Source organism: Haliaeetus leucocephalus, unplaced genomic scaffold (assembly GCF_000737465.1).
Source record: "Haliaeetus leucocephalus isolate CR32 unplaced genomic scaffold, Haliaeetus_leucocephalus-4.0 Scaffold0, whole genome shotgun sequence".
In the NCBI taxonomy this organism is placed as follows: Eukaryota; Metazoa; Chordata; class Aves; order Accipitriformes; family Accipitridae; genus Haliaeetus; species Haliaeetus leucocephalus.
Window position 1 is genome coordinate 28,741,285 of NW_010972436.1, and position 17,149 is coordinate 28,758,433.

Consider the following 17,149-nt stretch of genomic DNA (forward strand, 5'->3'; position numbering starts at 1 on the left):
TCTCCTCCTGAACCCAACAAGGAGTTTTTCTTGCCAGGGAGCATGTGCCCTGAGCGACGGCAGAAGCCAGCATGCAAATCCAGCAAATGGCAAGCATACCTGTATTTCTTCTGTGAAATGCAGCCAGACACGGGGCACAGTTAATCACCAGTTGAGTTGCAGCCCAGCAGATCCTACTTTGCTATAGGACTGGCAGCAGACCCCGTAACAGAGATTGCACAGGGTACATTTTGTCCAGGACAGCACACACAAATCCTGGTCCTTCCATACTTGCCAGGCTTCATCTGGACCTGAGTAAACCAGCAAGTTCCAGTGGCCAGGAGATGCAGGGCTTGTACAAACACTCCCTTGCATAAGTGTAGGAAAACAGAGAAGACAAACTAGGTATCAAAACCCGATCACAAAATAATCAAAAGAATCCATCATCTCTCATCCAAAGGAAGGCAATTCCTTTTATAAAAAACAGGGGTCAGGATCTCAATTCTACACCATCCCATGTTGCCACCCCACTGCTGGCCAACCTTAGGTAACACCTTGTGTTCCCAGCCACCTCCACCCTGCCACCTTGTCCTGCTTCTAGAATCATAGAGTCATTTAGGTTGGAAAAGATCTTCAAGATCATCGAGTCCAACCATCAACCATGCCCACTAAACCATGTCCATTCTGAGCAATTCCCCATCACCACGAGCTCCTGACTGACTGTTTCTGCTCAGCCCACGGTGAAGGCTACATCAGCTCCTGCCAAAGGCAGCTGGATCCCTACTCTGTGGCATTATTTAGTTGTGCCACCCTTGTCTGCATGCCTGGCATCCATGCCACGTTGCCTTCAGCCCAGCCTGATGCTCTGATATCAGTAGAGGTGTGCTCACCTACGGCAGGTGCAGGTCTGATATTTGATTAGACTTGGTTAGATTAATCTCCTAATTCTAACAACTATCTTGACCCTTACAGAGTTCAGGAGAGGGGTTGCTCTATCAGCAAGGCCGGAATGAAGCTCTAATTTAATTTCCTTCCCGCTCATGCCCTCAGCTCAATTGCAGTCTCTGTTGCAGAAAAAGGACTTAGTTTATGACCTTATATTGCTTGGTTTGGTGTTTCAGTTAGACCCTTCACCCAGCTCACCTAAGGCACCATTAAAGGAAAACCTTAGAAAAGTTTTGTCGTGCTCCCCAAAGCTGGCTAACTCTTGGTCTCTGTGTCCCCACCCCAGTCCATCAGGTTCACTCCTCACAAAAAAGACAGCACTATGATCACCCTTCCAGAGGTGACCACCAAAATCAGCAGGGCTGGTTTGGGGTGCGACCCGCACGGCCAGTTCTACCTATGTCCCACCCTGGTCCCACACCCTTGGGACCCACCTCCATTTTCCCTCCCTATCACCAGCATCGATGGTTTCATTTCCACATTTCCCTTCTTCCCTTCTTTCTCCTAAGCCCCCCTCCTGCCTGCACCCCCTTTCTGCTTCACACCAGCGATTACCTGGTCTACGGCTGTCCAAGATGGTGATCACCAGCAGCCCCTTGCCTTGGGCCCGTCAAGCAGCCGTGATGCTCTCAACCCCGACCAAGGAATCTGTTTGCCTTTAGCTATTTTTTGAGTTGCTGCCAGGGAAGTTTCACAAAAAGGATAGTGTTATTTCTGAAAATGAGTCCCATAAACAAGAATGAATATGACCTCCCCGTTGAGATTTGGGGTTTACTTTAGTGGCTGGGAGATCAGCCAATGAAATGGAAATACCAGAAAACATTATCATAATTACCCCATGGCCTCCTCTGGGGGCAAAGGAAAAGGGAATAAAAAAGCTGAACCAAAACTGATTTAACAGCCTCTGGATAGCATTGTCATTTCACCCTTCCCTGCTTGGCCTGCCTCCTGCTCTGCGTTTCTGCTTTCTCTGAACAAGAGGGAGGGAAAAAAAAAAGCATTCCTAGATCTTTTCCCCACAAGGACCTTTTTTTTTCTGGCAAAAAACAGTGCTGGAAAGCTGAGAGGTGATAAACATTGAGAAAGAGTAGCAGATGGGTTTTGATTGCAGAACTGGGGAGACCAGGGAGGAGCCCCCATCCTTTCCCCTAGTCTGTAACTAGGAGTGAAGGGCAAAGCTGTCCTTCTGCACCTACCTGCGTAGTCCCCAGCCTGTCTCCGTCACTTGAGCTTGTACAAATTTAATGCCAAGGAAGCTCAGCGCAGGAATTTATGCTGAAGCAAGTTAGGGAAGGCTCATGAAAAGGGATTTGCTGTCAGCTCTTTTAGAGTGATTAATTTCTGCAGGGACACGATGACCTCATACTTCCAAATACTTGGATTTGGGAGATGTACCTGTCTGCGACACTATTTCTGACTTGCCTCAGATGCTTCTCTTGCCCCCAGAGCTCATACCAGCAAAAGCTCTGCTCCACAGATCCTCTCAGTGCTACTTAACATGACCAATTACTGCAGTCACCAGCTGCCCAAAGGAAAAAAATAAATAAAAAAAAAAAATCCCCACAGCTGATCTGGTTTATTTTAGGTAGTGGTTTGAGGAGGGAATGAATTTCAGCTGATCTGTGTATCTAAATAATCAGTGACTATAAAGGGAACTCTGGGTGAATACCTCAGACTGGTAAATCTCATCTTGGATGTTCCCAGTTGGCCAGCAAGGCAGGTATTATGTTGGAAAACACGTATTATGTTTGTTCCTTTCTGTTGGCTAATAAGCACCTGCAGAATGAGAGGTGTTGGGCTGTAAGTGGGTGGGCTCATAGCAGAAGTTATTGATAAAAGATAAGTGAAACATTGAATATGCAAATCTTGGTGAGTTGTGGCTGCAGCACTCACTTGGCTGAAGTGCTTCTAGCACCTCTTAGCTACTTTTTCATGGTCCTGAACAGCAGGTGCAGAGAATATACACAGTAGATTGTGTTGAGCATGTCAAACTGGACCATACCCAGAATGTACATGTATGTTCCTGGATGCTCAGCAGGGCACAAGGTTTCTGTGGCCTTAGAAAAATAGAAGGCCTATGAAGAGAGAGATATATATATAAAACTAGCCTTATTCAGTCAATCTTCTATCCTAACAGACCATTCCAAGGAGCTGCCAAGTTAGGATGTTTAGAGAAAGAGACAGCTCTCATGACTGTCACCTTCCAGCTTTTGGTGATCAGCAGTTTAAGACCTTCCTGCATTAGAAATTTGCATCCAGGCTACAGTGTTTAACAGCTACTGATGGATTTGTCCTTTATTAATTTGTCTAATCCTATTTTAAATCCACTGATACGATTTGCTTGCATGCATTGTCCTGTTTCTTTTTAGACCTTGTTCTCTTCATCTTGTGCCTCCCAGGTCTCAAATTCTGTACAATTGTGACCAATTAGCCCCCTTTCTCTGCACCACCCAGTATCTTACAGACACTTCTCATGCCAGTATCTCCAGCCCCATCTGTCTCCCAACCCAAGGGATCCAAATCCATTCCAAAGCAGTGGCTGCTTCACCAGCAGTAGCTCCTACCTGTTATGAACTCCTGCTGCCCACACCTCAGTACTTCTGAAAATGAAGCCACTTATTTTGCTGCCTGGGGATATTCAGATTCCAAAAAGTTGGCGTACGCAACTGCTAATGATTTTAGCAAGGCTATCCCACAGTATTTTTGGATCAGGTGGTGAGATTGTCAAAGAGAAAGTTTTGCCAAGCCAGATCCAAAGATGTCTAATATCATGAGTGCATCTGTGTTGCAAAGAAACTGTTCCTGTGGAATTCTTTTAACCTTTGACAGCCAGGATGGAAAGATGAGTAGGGCAGCATTGTCTTAGGATCAGAAGATCCTGAGCAAGAAAATCAGATGCACAGGAAAAAGTGGTATTGAACAGTTAAAAGTGCTCTGGCACCTGACAGGTCTAAAGCTGCTCTACAGTTTCCAGCTGTGGGTATCTGCCCTGTCCTACCTTCTGTCTCTTGAACCCAAGGCTGAGCTGTTTCAGTGTCCGATCCAGCAGCGTGCTGCTCAGTCCTGTGTCCCCGGAAAGCTTTCAGTCTGGCTGATGCATTGAAATGGCTCAGCAAGGGGGTTGACAAAGGATGGAGGCAAGGGATGGGAACGTGGGGTTGGGACAGGATGAGACAAGAAGTTCAGAACCACCAGCTATCAGCCCAGTTTTACTTAGGTGTTTAATGTGAGTTATTTGGCAGCAAAGGAGCGGCATTGCCAGACTGCATAGTTTTCCTACAAGTCTCCTGAGCATAGATGTCTCCTTGAAGACATGGGGTTTAATGAAAATCTCTATTCTTATTCATATATGTGTTTACATACATGTTTCAGCCTCCTTGACCAAGGAGAAACACAGAAAGACACACCTGAAACATCTCTTTTAGCATTTAAACCAGTTTTGCAGAAGGGAAGAGAATGGGGAGTTGTTAGGGGTTTGGGTTTTTTTAAGGGTCTGGCAGGTTTTGGAAATTTAAGACCAGTAACCAGGGCTCAGGAAAGCTGAAAACCTGGGTTGAGTTCTGAGCTCTGCCCCAGCCATTCTTCCCAGCTCTGAGCACAGCACAGTGCTTGGTGACTTATCTCCCTTTCTGGGAATTAAAATTTATTTTTTGTGCCTGGCCTGGAGACCATACATCCCTCTGGCTGGGAGCTGCCCTACTCAGAGCACGGCCGAAGGAGCTTGAGGACTAAGCGTGTGAGAGATGAATCATTTGAAATGCCTGAGGTCAGGCTCTGCTCTGGCCACTATAAATCCAGACTAGCTCCTCCAGCTTTGGTGGAATCACTCAGGTTTTGTGCAGATATAAATGACAGCAGGTTTTGACCCAGAGGTTTTATGTTTCCAATGAAAGAGTTGAAATGCGGGATGTTGCCTTAAATGCGGACAGGCCAAACATCTGGAAAGGGATGGCTTTGTTTTGCATTAACATTAACGCGGTTTTGAAACCAACTCCCACTTCTGAAGGATTTTTAGCATGGATTTTTTCCAAGGACATGAAAAACTAACTTCTGTTTTACTCAGAATCCCCTTATCAGATCTAGCTATCCATCTGCGTGTCCATTACCACACCAGCTGCTCAAACATCCACCGTTCCTCTCCATAGGAGCACACTGGGAAATTGAATCTGAGTTTACTTCTAAGCTGGATTTCATTAACCCTCATTATTTCATTTGTAGTAAGTCTTGCTCGAGAACTGATTGGCCTTCAGCTGGTTTATCTTACTTGCTTTCCAAAATGAATTAACTTAAAATGACTGAAGGAACCTTAATTCTGACTAGCAGTGGTTTTGGGGAGTACAACAAAATGTCATAACCCCCTTCAGTCTGTTCTTCAAAGGGACTGAAATGAGCAGCCACCTCCATGGACAGGCTCTACAACCTGTTTCTTGACAGGTTTCCTTATCTGCAGATCACTACTGGCTTCACAAGTTTTTTTATTCTTTCCTTTGCCTGCATTGAAATTTAGGTCTGCTCCATCCGTCAGAATATGGAGCGCTACCCTAGGTTTTGCATTACAGATTTACAGTGGCCAGTCTCACCAGCACAGTCAATATAAGAAAAGAAAAAAAGAAATATATTGCTTTGCTTAAAACAGTACTGCAGCCCTTCTTGCTTACGTTATGCTTTTACGAGTGAGTGCCAAGTTCTGTACAAATCCAGAGAGAGGCAACACCTGCTCTCATTGCATTTATAGTCTGATTAATCAAGACAGACAAATATTAGGGGAACAGAGGCAATGAGAAGAGCAGTGATTTATCCCAACTTACTACATGACTTAATTCTCTCAGGCTAGTGCCTTACCAACATCCCCAGTTCAGGAGCCCTATAAGGTATTACATCCTCTGTGCTTTGAACCAGCTTTGGGGTGATCTGGTGGGTGAGGATCCCAGCCAGTCCTGACCTCCCAGAAACTCTTCCTCCATGACTGGCAGAGTACCAAGGATGGACCCAAACCTCAAAAGTTTCACAAGGATGGTCAGATCCTGCAGGTTAGGGCCTGCAAGGGAGGCTTGCCAGTAGATGGACACAGTCCACAACTTTCCTCACCCCCTTCTATGCTGCAAATCACAAGGCACCTGCAGGGTATGATCTGCATCATCCATTCAAATCTGGGGCAGAAAATGAATGTAGGAGTAAGTATACTGTTCTTTCAGGAGAAAAAAAACAGGAATGAACAAAGGCACTATCATCCTAGTGTAGCTGGGATAGGTACAGTGAAATATCCATCCATTCCTGCCAAACTAACCCGGGAGAAAGTTCTTCCTAATCTCAGGCTTTATCTGGCAGTGGGACAGGCCCTGGATGTCTGAGCAGGACACACAAGCTAAGTACCCAAGAGGCACAGCAGAAAATTAAAGCAGCCATGTTGCATTAGACCAAAGCTCTATATGCTATAACAACCAAAGCATTCCCAGAACAAGCCTTCCCCATGGCTGTACCCCCAGCTCCCCGAGGCCAGCCATGCCTGATGGGAACGTTCTAGCTCCATGAAGCAAGATTTTTTTTTTTATTATTTCTTTTTTTATGACCAGCAAGTGCTTTTGAGGGCTGAGTATCACCATGTATCAGCAAGCAGCAAACAGAAGAGGGTAAAACAGGCTTTGAGTAAAGCACGTTCCGTGCCCCCCTTCTTCTTGTCGCTTGACCTCTGGAGACCTTACAGGAGGAGAAATTTAGTCTTTCCAGGATGATGCTCACAGGCTGGTTTTCCCCAAGCCTTCAGTCTCAGGGGGGCAGATGCTGTCAGCTCACAGCCCTGCCTAAAGCAGCCCCTTCCGCATATGTTCTTGTATTTAGGTAGTATATTTATAGAGCCTGATGCCATGTGGCTGAAGGCCTGCATGCAGAAGTGGACATAGCACTGCCTTGACGATGGCAGGTTGCAATTCTTAAGAGGAGTTCTTGGTACAATATCATTTACTGGGATTTTTTTTCCTCTTGGATAGTAGCCTCATCCCTGCAAGCTGGGGCATGCCACCCCAGAAATTGCTCCCTTCCTGTGTGTGCATGTGTATGATGTGAGCAATTGCAGCGTGTGCTTCCTTTGCTATGTACGCAGAAGATTCCATGTGGCATCTTGTAAGAGGTGTTGCTTGGGACGCTAATTGCTGAGCAAACTGAGATACACAGAGCAAGGCTGGTGGAGGAAACCGCTGATGCAAAGGAGGATTTGCATTCGGATCGCCTGCATTATCTAGGAAGTTTGTGTCCTGCTGCTCTTTGCATGCTGAGGTTTAACCTCATTTCTCCCCATCGCTGCAGGTGGATGCTGATGATGTCATCACCAAAGAGGAGCAGATCTTCCTACTGCTAAAAGCCAAGGCTAAGTGCGAACGACACCTGAAAGCCAAGGTGCCCAAGGTGCATGGTGAGTTTTCCCACAGCAACCCAGACTGCATAGCTGGGGCTGGGCCCCTCTCTGCTCAGCCCCATATGCAGAGCTCAAAGCATGCGAGGGAGGCAGCTGAAGAAGGCCCAACACATTGGTTTTTCACGTTAGGCTATGGGGAAGATCTTTTGTTGAAAAGCAAAGTTGTCACAGCTTCTTTCTCCTGCTCCAGAACTCCAGATGCCAAGGGGTCAGGAGGATGCAAGAGTCACGGTCGTGGGTTTGCAGCCCTTACCGCTATACACAAAGCCCAGGCAAATCAACCATCAGTTCTCCCAAGATCCTTTGCTGCAAGACACCAGTGGTATGGGAAACAAACCATCCTTCCAACAGCCCTTCTCTGTTTCCCTCTGACATGCTCTCTCTCTATTCTTCTCAAATGGGCCCAAGCTCAGCTAAGCCTTTCTTCCACTTCCTTTCTATTTTGGGCTGCAAAAACACTACCAGATGTAGGGCTGGAGTGAGAAGAAGGGATAAAGCTCTCTCATGTGGGTAGCAAAGTAATCATCCCCCATTGGTTTCTTTCATCAGTTTCACATGTGTTAATTATTGGCACTAGGGCCGTATGCTGAGGCATCCTGCACCCACCCAGCTAGTCCTGGGTGGGCATCCTGTCCCATCTCCCTCTATTGCCTGAGAGAAGGGGACAAGCCAGGATGCTTCCCACCTTCACCATTGCATCTGAGAGTTCTCTCCTCCCACAGCCAGCACTGTGGGAGTACCTGAAGACATCACCAGAAGAGGGAAAGGTCCCCAGAGCCAGCTGTGATTTTAGAGCAGAGTTTCCTGCCCACCTGGTGTCCCTCTCCTGTTGGAAATGACAGCAAGGGACCGTAAAAGCCCAGCTTTCATTTTATTCCAAGCTTCCAGCTTTACATCAGCCAAAACCTCAAGCCACATCCTCTGTTGCTTCTTTGTGCTGTTCACCCAATGCCCAATTAACACCTCATTAAAAAACATATGTGCAAAGGCATTTCCTTCTGTTGTACTATAGACCACCTGCCTACCTTGGCATCTGGTGATATCAACCCGCTGGTCTTGCTCTCACACCCTGTTTTCTAACCCTTCTCTATGAGACTGCTAGCATTTAGTATTGATCTCCTTAATTGTCAGCAGCAGTGTTGGTAGGGCTGGGGAGATGCATGACTGACAAGCAGACTTTGGGCTCTACCATGGTCAGTTTGGTAGAGCAAAGGAATCAAATCACAGGGCTTTGCAAACATGCTCTTGGGTCTGTTTTGAGACCTGGTTCTGCGACTGAGACCAGCATTAGCTCTGCCATTGACTGAAACAGAAAGAAATTTAATACACTGTCATTTATATATCTCATGGACCCAAGTCTTGGCTTTGGAAAAAGCTCTTCTGAGCTGCTTGTGCAATAAAACTTGGGCTCGCTGCTCTATCCTCTGTAGCAAATCTCTGTCAAATCCTAAATAGTACAGCCAAGGGGAGGACTCATCTTCATGTCAATACCCACAGCAGTATATTTAAGGCTTTAAACACTCAAGGCAATCAGTAGCAATAAGCAGGTAGATCAAATTAATCTGCAAGAGGTCCACTAATCCAAAGGCAGAATGAATTCTGATTTAACCTTTCCCAAGAAACTTTTTCTTAAGATGTTGTGAAAGAACCTCCAGTGGCAGCACTTCCATAACACCCCAGAAATTCACTCTTAACACTTCACAAACAAGGCAGCAAGTTGCCAGACAATCTCTGAGATAGTCTAAAGGGTCGATGGTCACAGACAGAGGATTTTGCAATTTGGAAAAGAACTTCCCACTTTGCAGAAGAGCTGCCATCCACAGATTTTTTTTAGACTACAGGTGTCCTTGGACACATGAAATGATAATGTTGTGGGGTATGTGTGAACAGACTAACTCAATCTCCATTTTGCAGTGTGTCTGCTCCTGCATGCTGCAGGATTCTAAGGGGATGGATAGTTTTAGATCCTCTTGTGGGGTGAGGGTTGACAGAATAAAAGGCTGTAATCTGCACTGTGTTAGCTTTAATGCAATTAATTGCTTGGCTAAGGCTCAGAAGCTTAGTTTTTGCACAAAGGCTTCAGACCCCAGGGTGAAAAGTGGTTAGGTCCAGTCCCTTTCCTTCTTTGATGATATGGAAACTGGAGCCTGGTTTCTATTTGTGTTAATCACCAAAGGACATACGGGTCTGCACCCTTCTCGGCTAGATGGAGGACCTCATCCCATTGCCTCGTCCCTCACTACAGATCCCCCCCCTCCCCCCCCCCCAAAAAAAAGGCCTGGGAAGGGCAACAGGGCCTTCACAATGAAGAGGCACCAGCCCCCACTTGCAGATAATATTCATGGGAGCAAAGTGGTTGTGACTGGGAGCAATAGAAATCCTGGGTGGCTACGCCAAGTCTTCAGGCAGTCTCCTGGGATATCACTCAGAGTATTTCTGAGAAGCACCTACTTGGGTGGCAGGAGAACTCTTCTAACTGCCATGGAGGACTTGGGGCTTGTTACCACCTTGCCAGGTCCCCTATCTGTCTTGTCTTTGGATTTTTAGTGGTCTAGGACAGAGTCGTCCCTCATGATGCATTTATATTTTGGCTCTGCAAGATGTAGCCTTTCCTGGAAGGAGAACAAGTGACTCTGCAGGCAGGCAGAGAGCTGTGCCCAGGTCCATTTGACCCTCTGTTTGATAATAATGGCAGCCTGTGGCGTTGATGTGCCACTATATCTGTATCGAGTCTACTTGCTGGCAATGCAGACTGATGGTCCCCGTGTCAGATGCACAAAGGACATAGTCTATTTGCCGGAGCTCTCCCATGGCAGCCAGCCGTGCTCGTTCCTGTCTTGACAGCTCCCAGTGCCTCCTGAAAGCAAGGCTGGAGACTCAACGCCTGCCCCTGTATTTTTATTATTTTTTTTCAGTACTGTGAGGAATAGGTCCCGCTCCAAAGGCTGCTTCTGCCAGTGTAGAACAGATTTATTTTATATTAGAGGTGGGTCATGCCCTGCTGAGAAGTATGTTTGTAGATCACAGGGAGCAGTGCACGCCTTGGCCTGAAATGATTTATTGATCTGGCTGGTGTCCAAAGGGCAAAAGGGAACAGGCACAGTCTAGCCCCTTTAAAATACTAAAAAAAAAAACACAAAACAACCAAAAACCAAAAAAAACCATACCACAAAAAAACCCCACAAGAACAACAACAAAAAAAACAACAATTGAAGTGACCACAAAAAGAAGTAAATCAGCCCAGGCTCAAGGTATGCAGTGCAGGAGGCAGCATACTCTCCTGGTTCAATCTACCCATGTTACATTTAGTTCCTGGAAGTCTTCTAAATGGGAGAAACTGTCCTCATGTGGTCAATAAATGGCCATAAGAATCATACATGAGACCCCGGAAAGTTCGCACGATCTGCTCTCTCTGTCCGTAATAAAGCAGAGCTACTCCATGGCATCCTGGAGGCCATCCAAGGATGCTGTGGAGTAGCATCCAAGGTCAAACGATCTGCCCTGCAAAAGCGAGTACGGTTTCACCTGATGTGACAGTGGCACAGTGAACTTCAGGTGAAGAAGTCACTCATAAAGCAGAAGTCGTGGTCATTGGGGCCATTATGAATTTCAGCCAAGGTTGTCACAGTGCTGGTGATAGTCGTGTGCAGCAGAGGTAGATTACTGATGACCTTGAATATCTGAGCTCCTTCTAGAGTTGGTGGACAGAGAAAAGCACTTTTTGGGGTGGCATCTGCCTCCCACCTGTCTCCAGATGTTGATCACAGATTAAACCTAGGATTGCTGATTTAGATGGACCACTCAACACATGCTGCAGTATGATATGGTTACTGGTGATGACACTGTGATCCCTAGGAGGGTAGCCTAGCACTAAGATAGCTTACCTAAACGTGTGGTGGGATTTCCATCTTCAGAGGTTTCCAAGAGTTGGCTAGACAAAGCCATCACTGACCTGACCTCATGCTGGTTTTGAAGGCTGAAGGTTGGACAACAGATGTTCAGAGGTCCCTTCCAACAAACTTTTCTATGAATAGTCTTGGCCAGGGGACTTAGGATCACAAGCCAACAGTATTGAGGCTCCTCGGAGGGATTGTTTCCTCCCTGTAGACTTCAGGGCTCAGTTATCAAAGATCGGTGAGGTGAGGGCCTAACTACAATGCAGCAGGTACAGAGCTGGACAAGGAGAGAAGGGGAAGTCTGGGTAATTCATCTGTCTTTTACGTTGGAAAAGAAGGGGAGCTTTGCATGTTGTCTCTTTTTCCTCTTTTTTTGGGGGGGGGTGCAGGGGCACGTTGTTTCCAGTTATCTTGCATGTTCAAATTTGTCCTGGTTTGTCATTCCAAAGAATGAAAAAGGACAAGCCCGCAGTGAGGCAGCAGTTTTGGGGAGATGTCCTGGTTTCAGCTGGGATAGAGTTAATTTTCTTCTTAGTAGCTGGTACAGTGTGTTTTGGATTTAGTATGAGAATAATGTTGATAACACACTGATGTGTTTAGTTGTTGCCAAGCAGTGTTTATCCTAAGTTAAGGATTTTTCAGTTTCCCAGGATCTGCCAGCGAGCAGGTGTACAAGAAGCTGGGAGGAAGCATGGCCAGAACAGCTGACCCAAACTAGCCGAAAGGATATTCCATACCATAGCATGTCATGCTCAGTATATAAACTGGGTGGAGTTGACCAGGAGGGGTGGATCGCTGCTCAGGCATCGGTCAGCAGGTGGTGAGCAATTGCATTGTGCACCACTTGTCTTTTCTTGGGTTTTTTGTTTGTTTGTGGGTTTTTTGTTATATTAATTTTCATTACTATTATTATTATATCTTATTACTATTATTGTTAGTTTTATATTTTATTTTACTTTAGTTAGTAAATCATTCTAATCTCAACCCATGAGTTTTACTTTTTTTTTTTTCTCAATTGTCCTTCCCATCCCACTGGGAGTGGGGAGGAGTGAGTGAGCGGCTGCGTGGTGCTTTGCTGCTGGCTGGGGTTAAGCCACAACAGGAGATAATAAGGAAAGCATATCATACAGTCATCAAAGGATGAGACTTCTTCAGCTTTTCTTAGATAGTTTGTTGTGGTGAGGGCAAAGATTCACATTCAGCTCTGCTTGAAGGAATTTAAAGCTGTTATTACTTCCCAGAAACAATGCTTTACGGCCTAGCGTGCCAAAGGTGAAAAAGGAGGTTGAAATCTCTTCCTTTAGTTCTGCTTCACGATGTCTGAAAGTACCAAAAAGCACTGGTGCAAAAGCTGGATCTCAGCTGCCCAACCTCATGGTCTGCATGGAGAGCCAGTATCCTTCTGGGACCATTGTAGGAGCCTTCAGCACGGAGCACCTCTTACTGGTGGGACCACCCTGCAGACAACCCAGTGGTGTAGGATGTTTGGGAAAGGAGAAGGTTCCCACTTAAAATTCCTGGCCTGAGCCAGCAAGGAGGGGCTTTGGACTTGAGAGTCCTATCTCTCCAGGGAACTCTTAACCACAGAGGTCACAGGAAAAGAGGCTTTTGACCCCATGGCTGGTTTAGAGCTGCTTTGCACCAGACACTTACGCAAGCTCTGCAACAAGTGAAGACTTGCCTGAGGTCTGGCTTTTACATCTCTGCTCTGGGGTTTTGTCCTGCACCCCTCAACGTTCAATATTACAGCTTGTGGATGGAGTCAGAAGAGGACTTTGAGAGATGCATCCATTGGTATCAGCACGCAGGGATACTTCCCTCTCGTGGCTCTCCAGGCCATGAGAAATAGGGGTGTACGCTTCTGCAGACAGCCTCTGCTTCTCCAGGGAGCCTTCTGAGGACTTCTTCCTGCAAACCTGCTCTCGTCAACACTTCGAGTTCACACCTGGATTTGAACCAGACTGAATGAAGCGCTGTTCTTCTGCCAGCTCAGGGGCAGCCAGATGGAAGGTGCGAGGGGGCAGCAGTAATGTCTTTCCTCTCAGACAAGGAGAAGATGGAGTCCCATGGACTCCTAACTGCATGTCATGTCCCGACCTGGTCCTACAGGGCATCTTCATCACTCAGTTATGGTGACAGAGGTGCTAAGGACCTGTGTGTGTACACAGGCCGGTTTTCTTATCACGAAAAAGCATGGCTTCGGTTGCTATTTCAGATTCCCTTTAGCATGCAAGTATGGGCCGGGCCAATGGCGCCACTGATTGACCTGAGAAAGAGCCTTTTTGGAGGAGGTTTGTTTTTCAGCTGGATCAGCTTCCCGATCTGGTTCATCCTGCAGCCACATAAACAAGAGAGTCATCGCAGGGAAAGGAGCAGTGCCAGGAAAGAAAGGTGTTGGTGTGAGCACTACTGCATTGAGCATTACCTGCTGAACATCTGAGGTGTTGAAAACCCAAGCCCACTTATCCCCCATTGCCTTCTCTCCTTGCTCCCACGCAGCCTCACTTCACATCAAGGGGTGTATGCATCCACCTAGTGCTGTCAGATCCTGTCCTGCGATCACCCTTGACCCGTGTCCATCAGTGTTCATCAGAAGTTGCCACACACCACCTGGCAGAGGGCTGCTTGGATCCTGCCTCTGCCTGGGTATGATTGCAGCCCAGTGTTGTGATTTACTCCATAATAGTCAACGATCTGTGTTTTCGGAAGCAGTGAGGGAATTTGGGACACCTCGATTTTTTTATTTATTTTTTAGATAGAAATATCACGTAAGCTGGCATGAAAGTTTGCTAGGGCTGCTGTCCTCATTCTTGGGAGCTGACGCATGGGGATATTCAACGCCTCGCCTCCGATCTCAAAGGAGAGTCTGTGGCAGAGCCAAGATTTGGATTCTCATCTCCTTACTCTTCAGCCAGGGCACAAGCCACAAACCACATTTCCTTTTGTCCTGGAATTCAAGGTGAGGCTACAAAGATTCAAATCCAGGTGGACAGAAACTGATGAAAATCATTGGACAAATTCCACTTGACTGAAACTCAAAACTCTCGTCATCACTCTCACTTTAAAGCCTTCATTTTGTTTTGAAATGAGGAAAACATTTGAAATTTCCTGCAGTGTAATGGGTACCTGGGTTCTCCTCTTTTGCTTGTCTCATCACTGAGTGCATTTCTTGGGCCAGTCCTTTTCTGGTATAAACTGGCAGATTCCCGTCCAGTTTAGTGAGGGCATTGATTTATCGCAGATTCTTTGATTTCTCCCACCGTTCAGCACTGCAACTTACTTTTTTTCCCCTCTAGTATTCATTCAACCAACATTTTAAAAAGGGAAAAATGCAAATTTCAGAGATATCTGTGGGTCTTAAGAGATAAGAGGTAGCCTGGATCAGCACCAAACCTTGATTTTGGGCTGATATCTGCTGTTCCCTCTCGCACCTTGCAGCTACCCACCCCTAATGCATTTACTTGGCAATCACAGGCTGGAAATGGCTACACAGGTTAACACAAGTGAATAAGACACACCATGGGAGGACCTGTGAGTCCAGCAACACTGCTTGCCCCCAAAAGGGGAAATGAAATTTTGAGAAGCAAGTTTCTGTGCATCATTCTTCCAGCACAGACCTGGATTTTGCATGGATCATGCACCAGAACTGGCTCTTTGAGTGGAAAATGTGATCCTGCCTGTGCACGGACTTCAGGAGCTCTTCCCCAGGAAGCAGCCAGCCCAGAAGACATAAGTATCTCGAATCACGCTCCACCATCCTCTGGAAGCAGAAAGACCTTGCTCTCCCATCTGTTCCACTTAGCATTGTCCTTTTCCCTTTGCTGGTTTTTGGTCTCAGTTTTATTAAATCCACAGTTTTCTTCAGCCTGAATGATTATTAGCAAGTGCCATGTGCCTCACGGAGCAGTTTCCAGAGCAGCTCCTGTCAAAGGGGCTAGTGAGCAGTTATGTTGTTCTCCCAACCAACCTGCACACTTACAAGCCTGGCCAACACTGGCTTCACCTTTGTGCCAAAGGGCTGATCTTATTGTAGATCCAGCTACCAAAAATGGCCATAAAACCCAACAGAGTAGGCCTAAAACTTGAACTGCACGTGTTGAAAAAAGGAAAGAGCCAATGGAAGTATGGGGGGTAGTGATGTCTACCCACCTTGTAGAGACCAGAAGGAGATGTTCTTTGGAAGGAGACTTCCAGAGGCTGGAAGGGATATTCACTGTCTTTCTTGGATTTAACTTTCATCTGTTCCCGGCCCACGCCCTGAAAGATCAGGCAATTAGCTGTCAAGTGGAGTATTCAAATATGTTATCTGCTACCATGGTTCAGCAATATCCTGTTCAGTTGAAATAAATGAGATGCAATTTAATTAGGTACGTGTCTGAGCTACATTTCAAGAGTTGAATTAGGAGCTAAGGAGCATCAGGGTGAACAACAGACATGCCAAGCATTTCTGGAGGGTGGGAACGTGTGGCTGTTACATATGTGATTGCTAGTAGGGTTGATAGTCCAAAGGAAAGTCCTAGCAAACAAAAAGGTAAAAAATTGATAAAATTCTAAACTTTCTTTACACATAAACAGTGGTTCATTAATGCTAAAAACTCTAAATTCCCTTTTTTCCTTCTAAAAATGTTAACTTTTAGTTTTATGCTAGCTAGTGGAGGGTGAGCCTCCTCCTGTCCTCCTTGGCCAGATCACGTAGACAGTGTCATCTGTCCCCTGGCCACCTCCCAGGTATATCTCAGAGCCTGAGGACCTGCCACGGACTCTGATCCATGGGGTGACATGGGCACAGCCCCACATGGACATGTGCCATGGGGAGGCAGGCCTGAGCCAGCCCAGTCTGCTTCCACACAGCCCTGTCTCAGGATATGTGTGTCATCTGCCACTTTTGGCTAAGGCACTGAGGGTCGGAGACCCAAAATATTAAAAGAAAAAAATTCAAAAACCTGTCCCCACAAGCATTTGGCTTCCTTTCTTCTTTTCTCTCTTTTTTTTCTCACCCTTTTCTCTTTAAATTTAGTCTCTAGATGAAAGCCTTTCGGAAAGAACAGGAAACCCTAAAATTTCTTTTCTACATACACAAATATTACATTTCAGCCATGGTGGGCAGCCTGATGCCACCCCAAAGTTAAACCTGGAAGGGGATGAAGTGAAATTCCCAGCTTAAGCCATCAGACCTGATTTTTTTTTTTTTTTTTTTTTCCCCCCATGAATTAAAAGCCTGTCTTTCCCTGGTTTGGAAAAGGAGATGGGACATTTTGTGGGGGAAGAGAGATTTTTACACAAACCTGTTATTAGCAAAGGCCATCGGCAATCCTTTCTCAGAGTCCAAGGTGTTGCAGCTGGCCTCAAAATGGCTTGTTATTTTAATAAATAAACCTATTTGCTAGGGGAAGGGGTTATTTTTAGTTGAGAAGCTGTGTGTATTTACCTAAGGTGTGTGGGTTGTGCATCTGAGTTTATGGCTCCATTGTCCCTAAAGGACCTATACCCAAGCGCAGGCTCTCTGTGGGCTTGCAGAAGCCCAGGACCTGCTCCTGGTTTTCTTGTCAGAGGCTCAAGCACCATCCCCTGACTATCCATCCTGCCAGGGTCTCCTCAGAGGTTGTGAGTAACTTCAGGTGCCTTAAAAGTTAAAGGAGACAAAGGCATCCCAGGCACTCGGGGTCTGCCCTAAACACCCCAGACCTCTATAAACCCGTATCTTCTGCTCTTTCTATCTTCTTCATATTTCTGTTCTCAGTCTTTGTGACTCAATGATGCAGGGCCAGAACATTGGCCAAATACTGTCCTGCAAACAACCAAACTGTCCCTTGTTAGCATGCTCCCAGCACAGTTTTGGCATGAGGGGGAGTTCAGATTTGTGTATATGGGCCATGCTAGACTTGAAGGGCCTGAAAGTGGGCTACGGTCTGTTGTA

General features: G+C 46.2%; 1 protein-coding gene across 1 annotated transcript in view; it reads left to right on the forward strand.

The window, feature by feature from the left end:
* PTH1R (parathyroid hormone 1 receptor) overlaps positions 1 to 17,149 on the forward strand; it is a 116,518-nt gene that overhangs the window by 54,272 nt on the left and 45,097 nt on the right. The window contains exon 2 of the mRNA XM_010561848.1: positions 7,228 to 7,333. Within this exon, the coding sequence (XP_010560150.1) occupies positions 7,228 to 7,333 (106 nt within the window). The remainder of the gene's footprint in view (positions 1 to 7,227; positions 7,334 to 17,149) is intronic.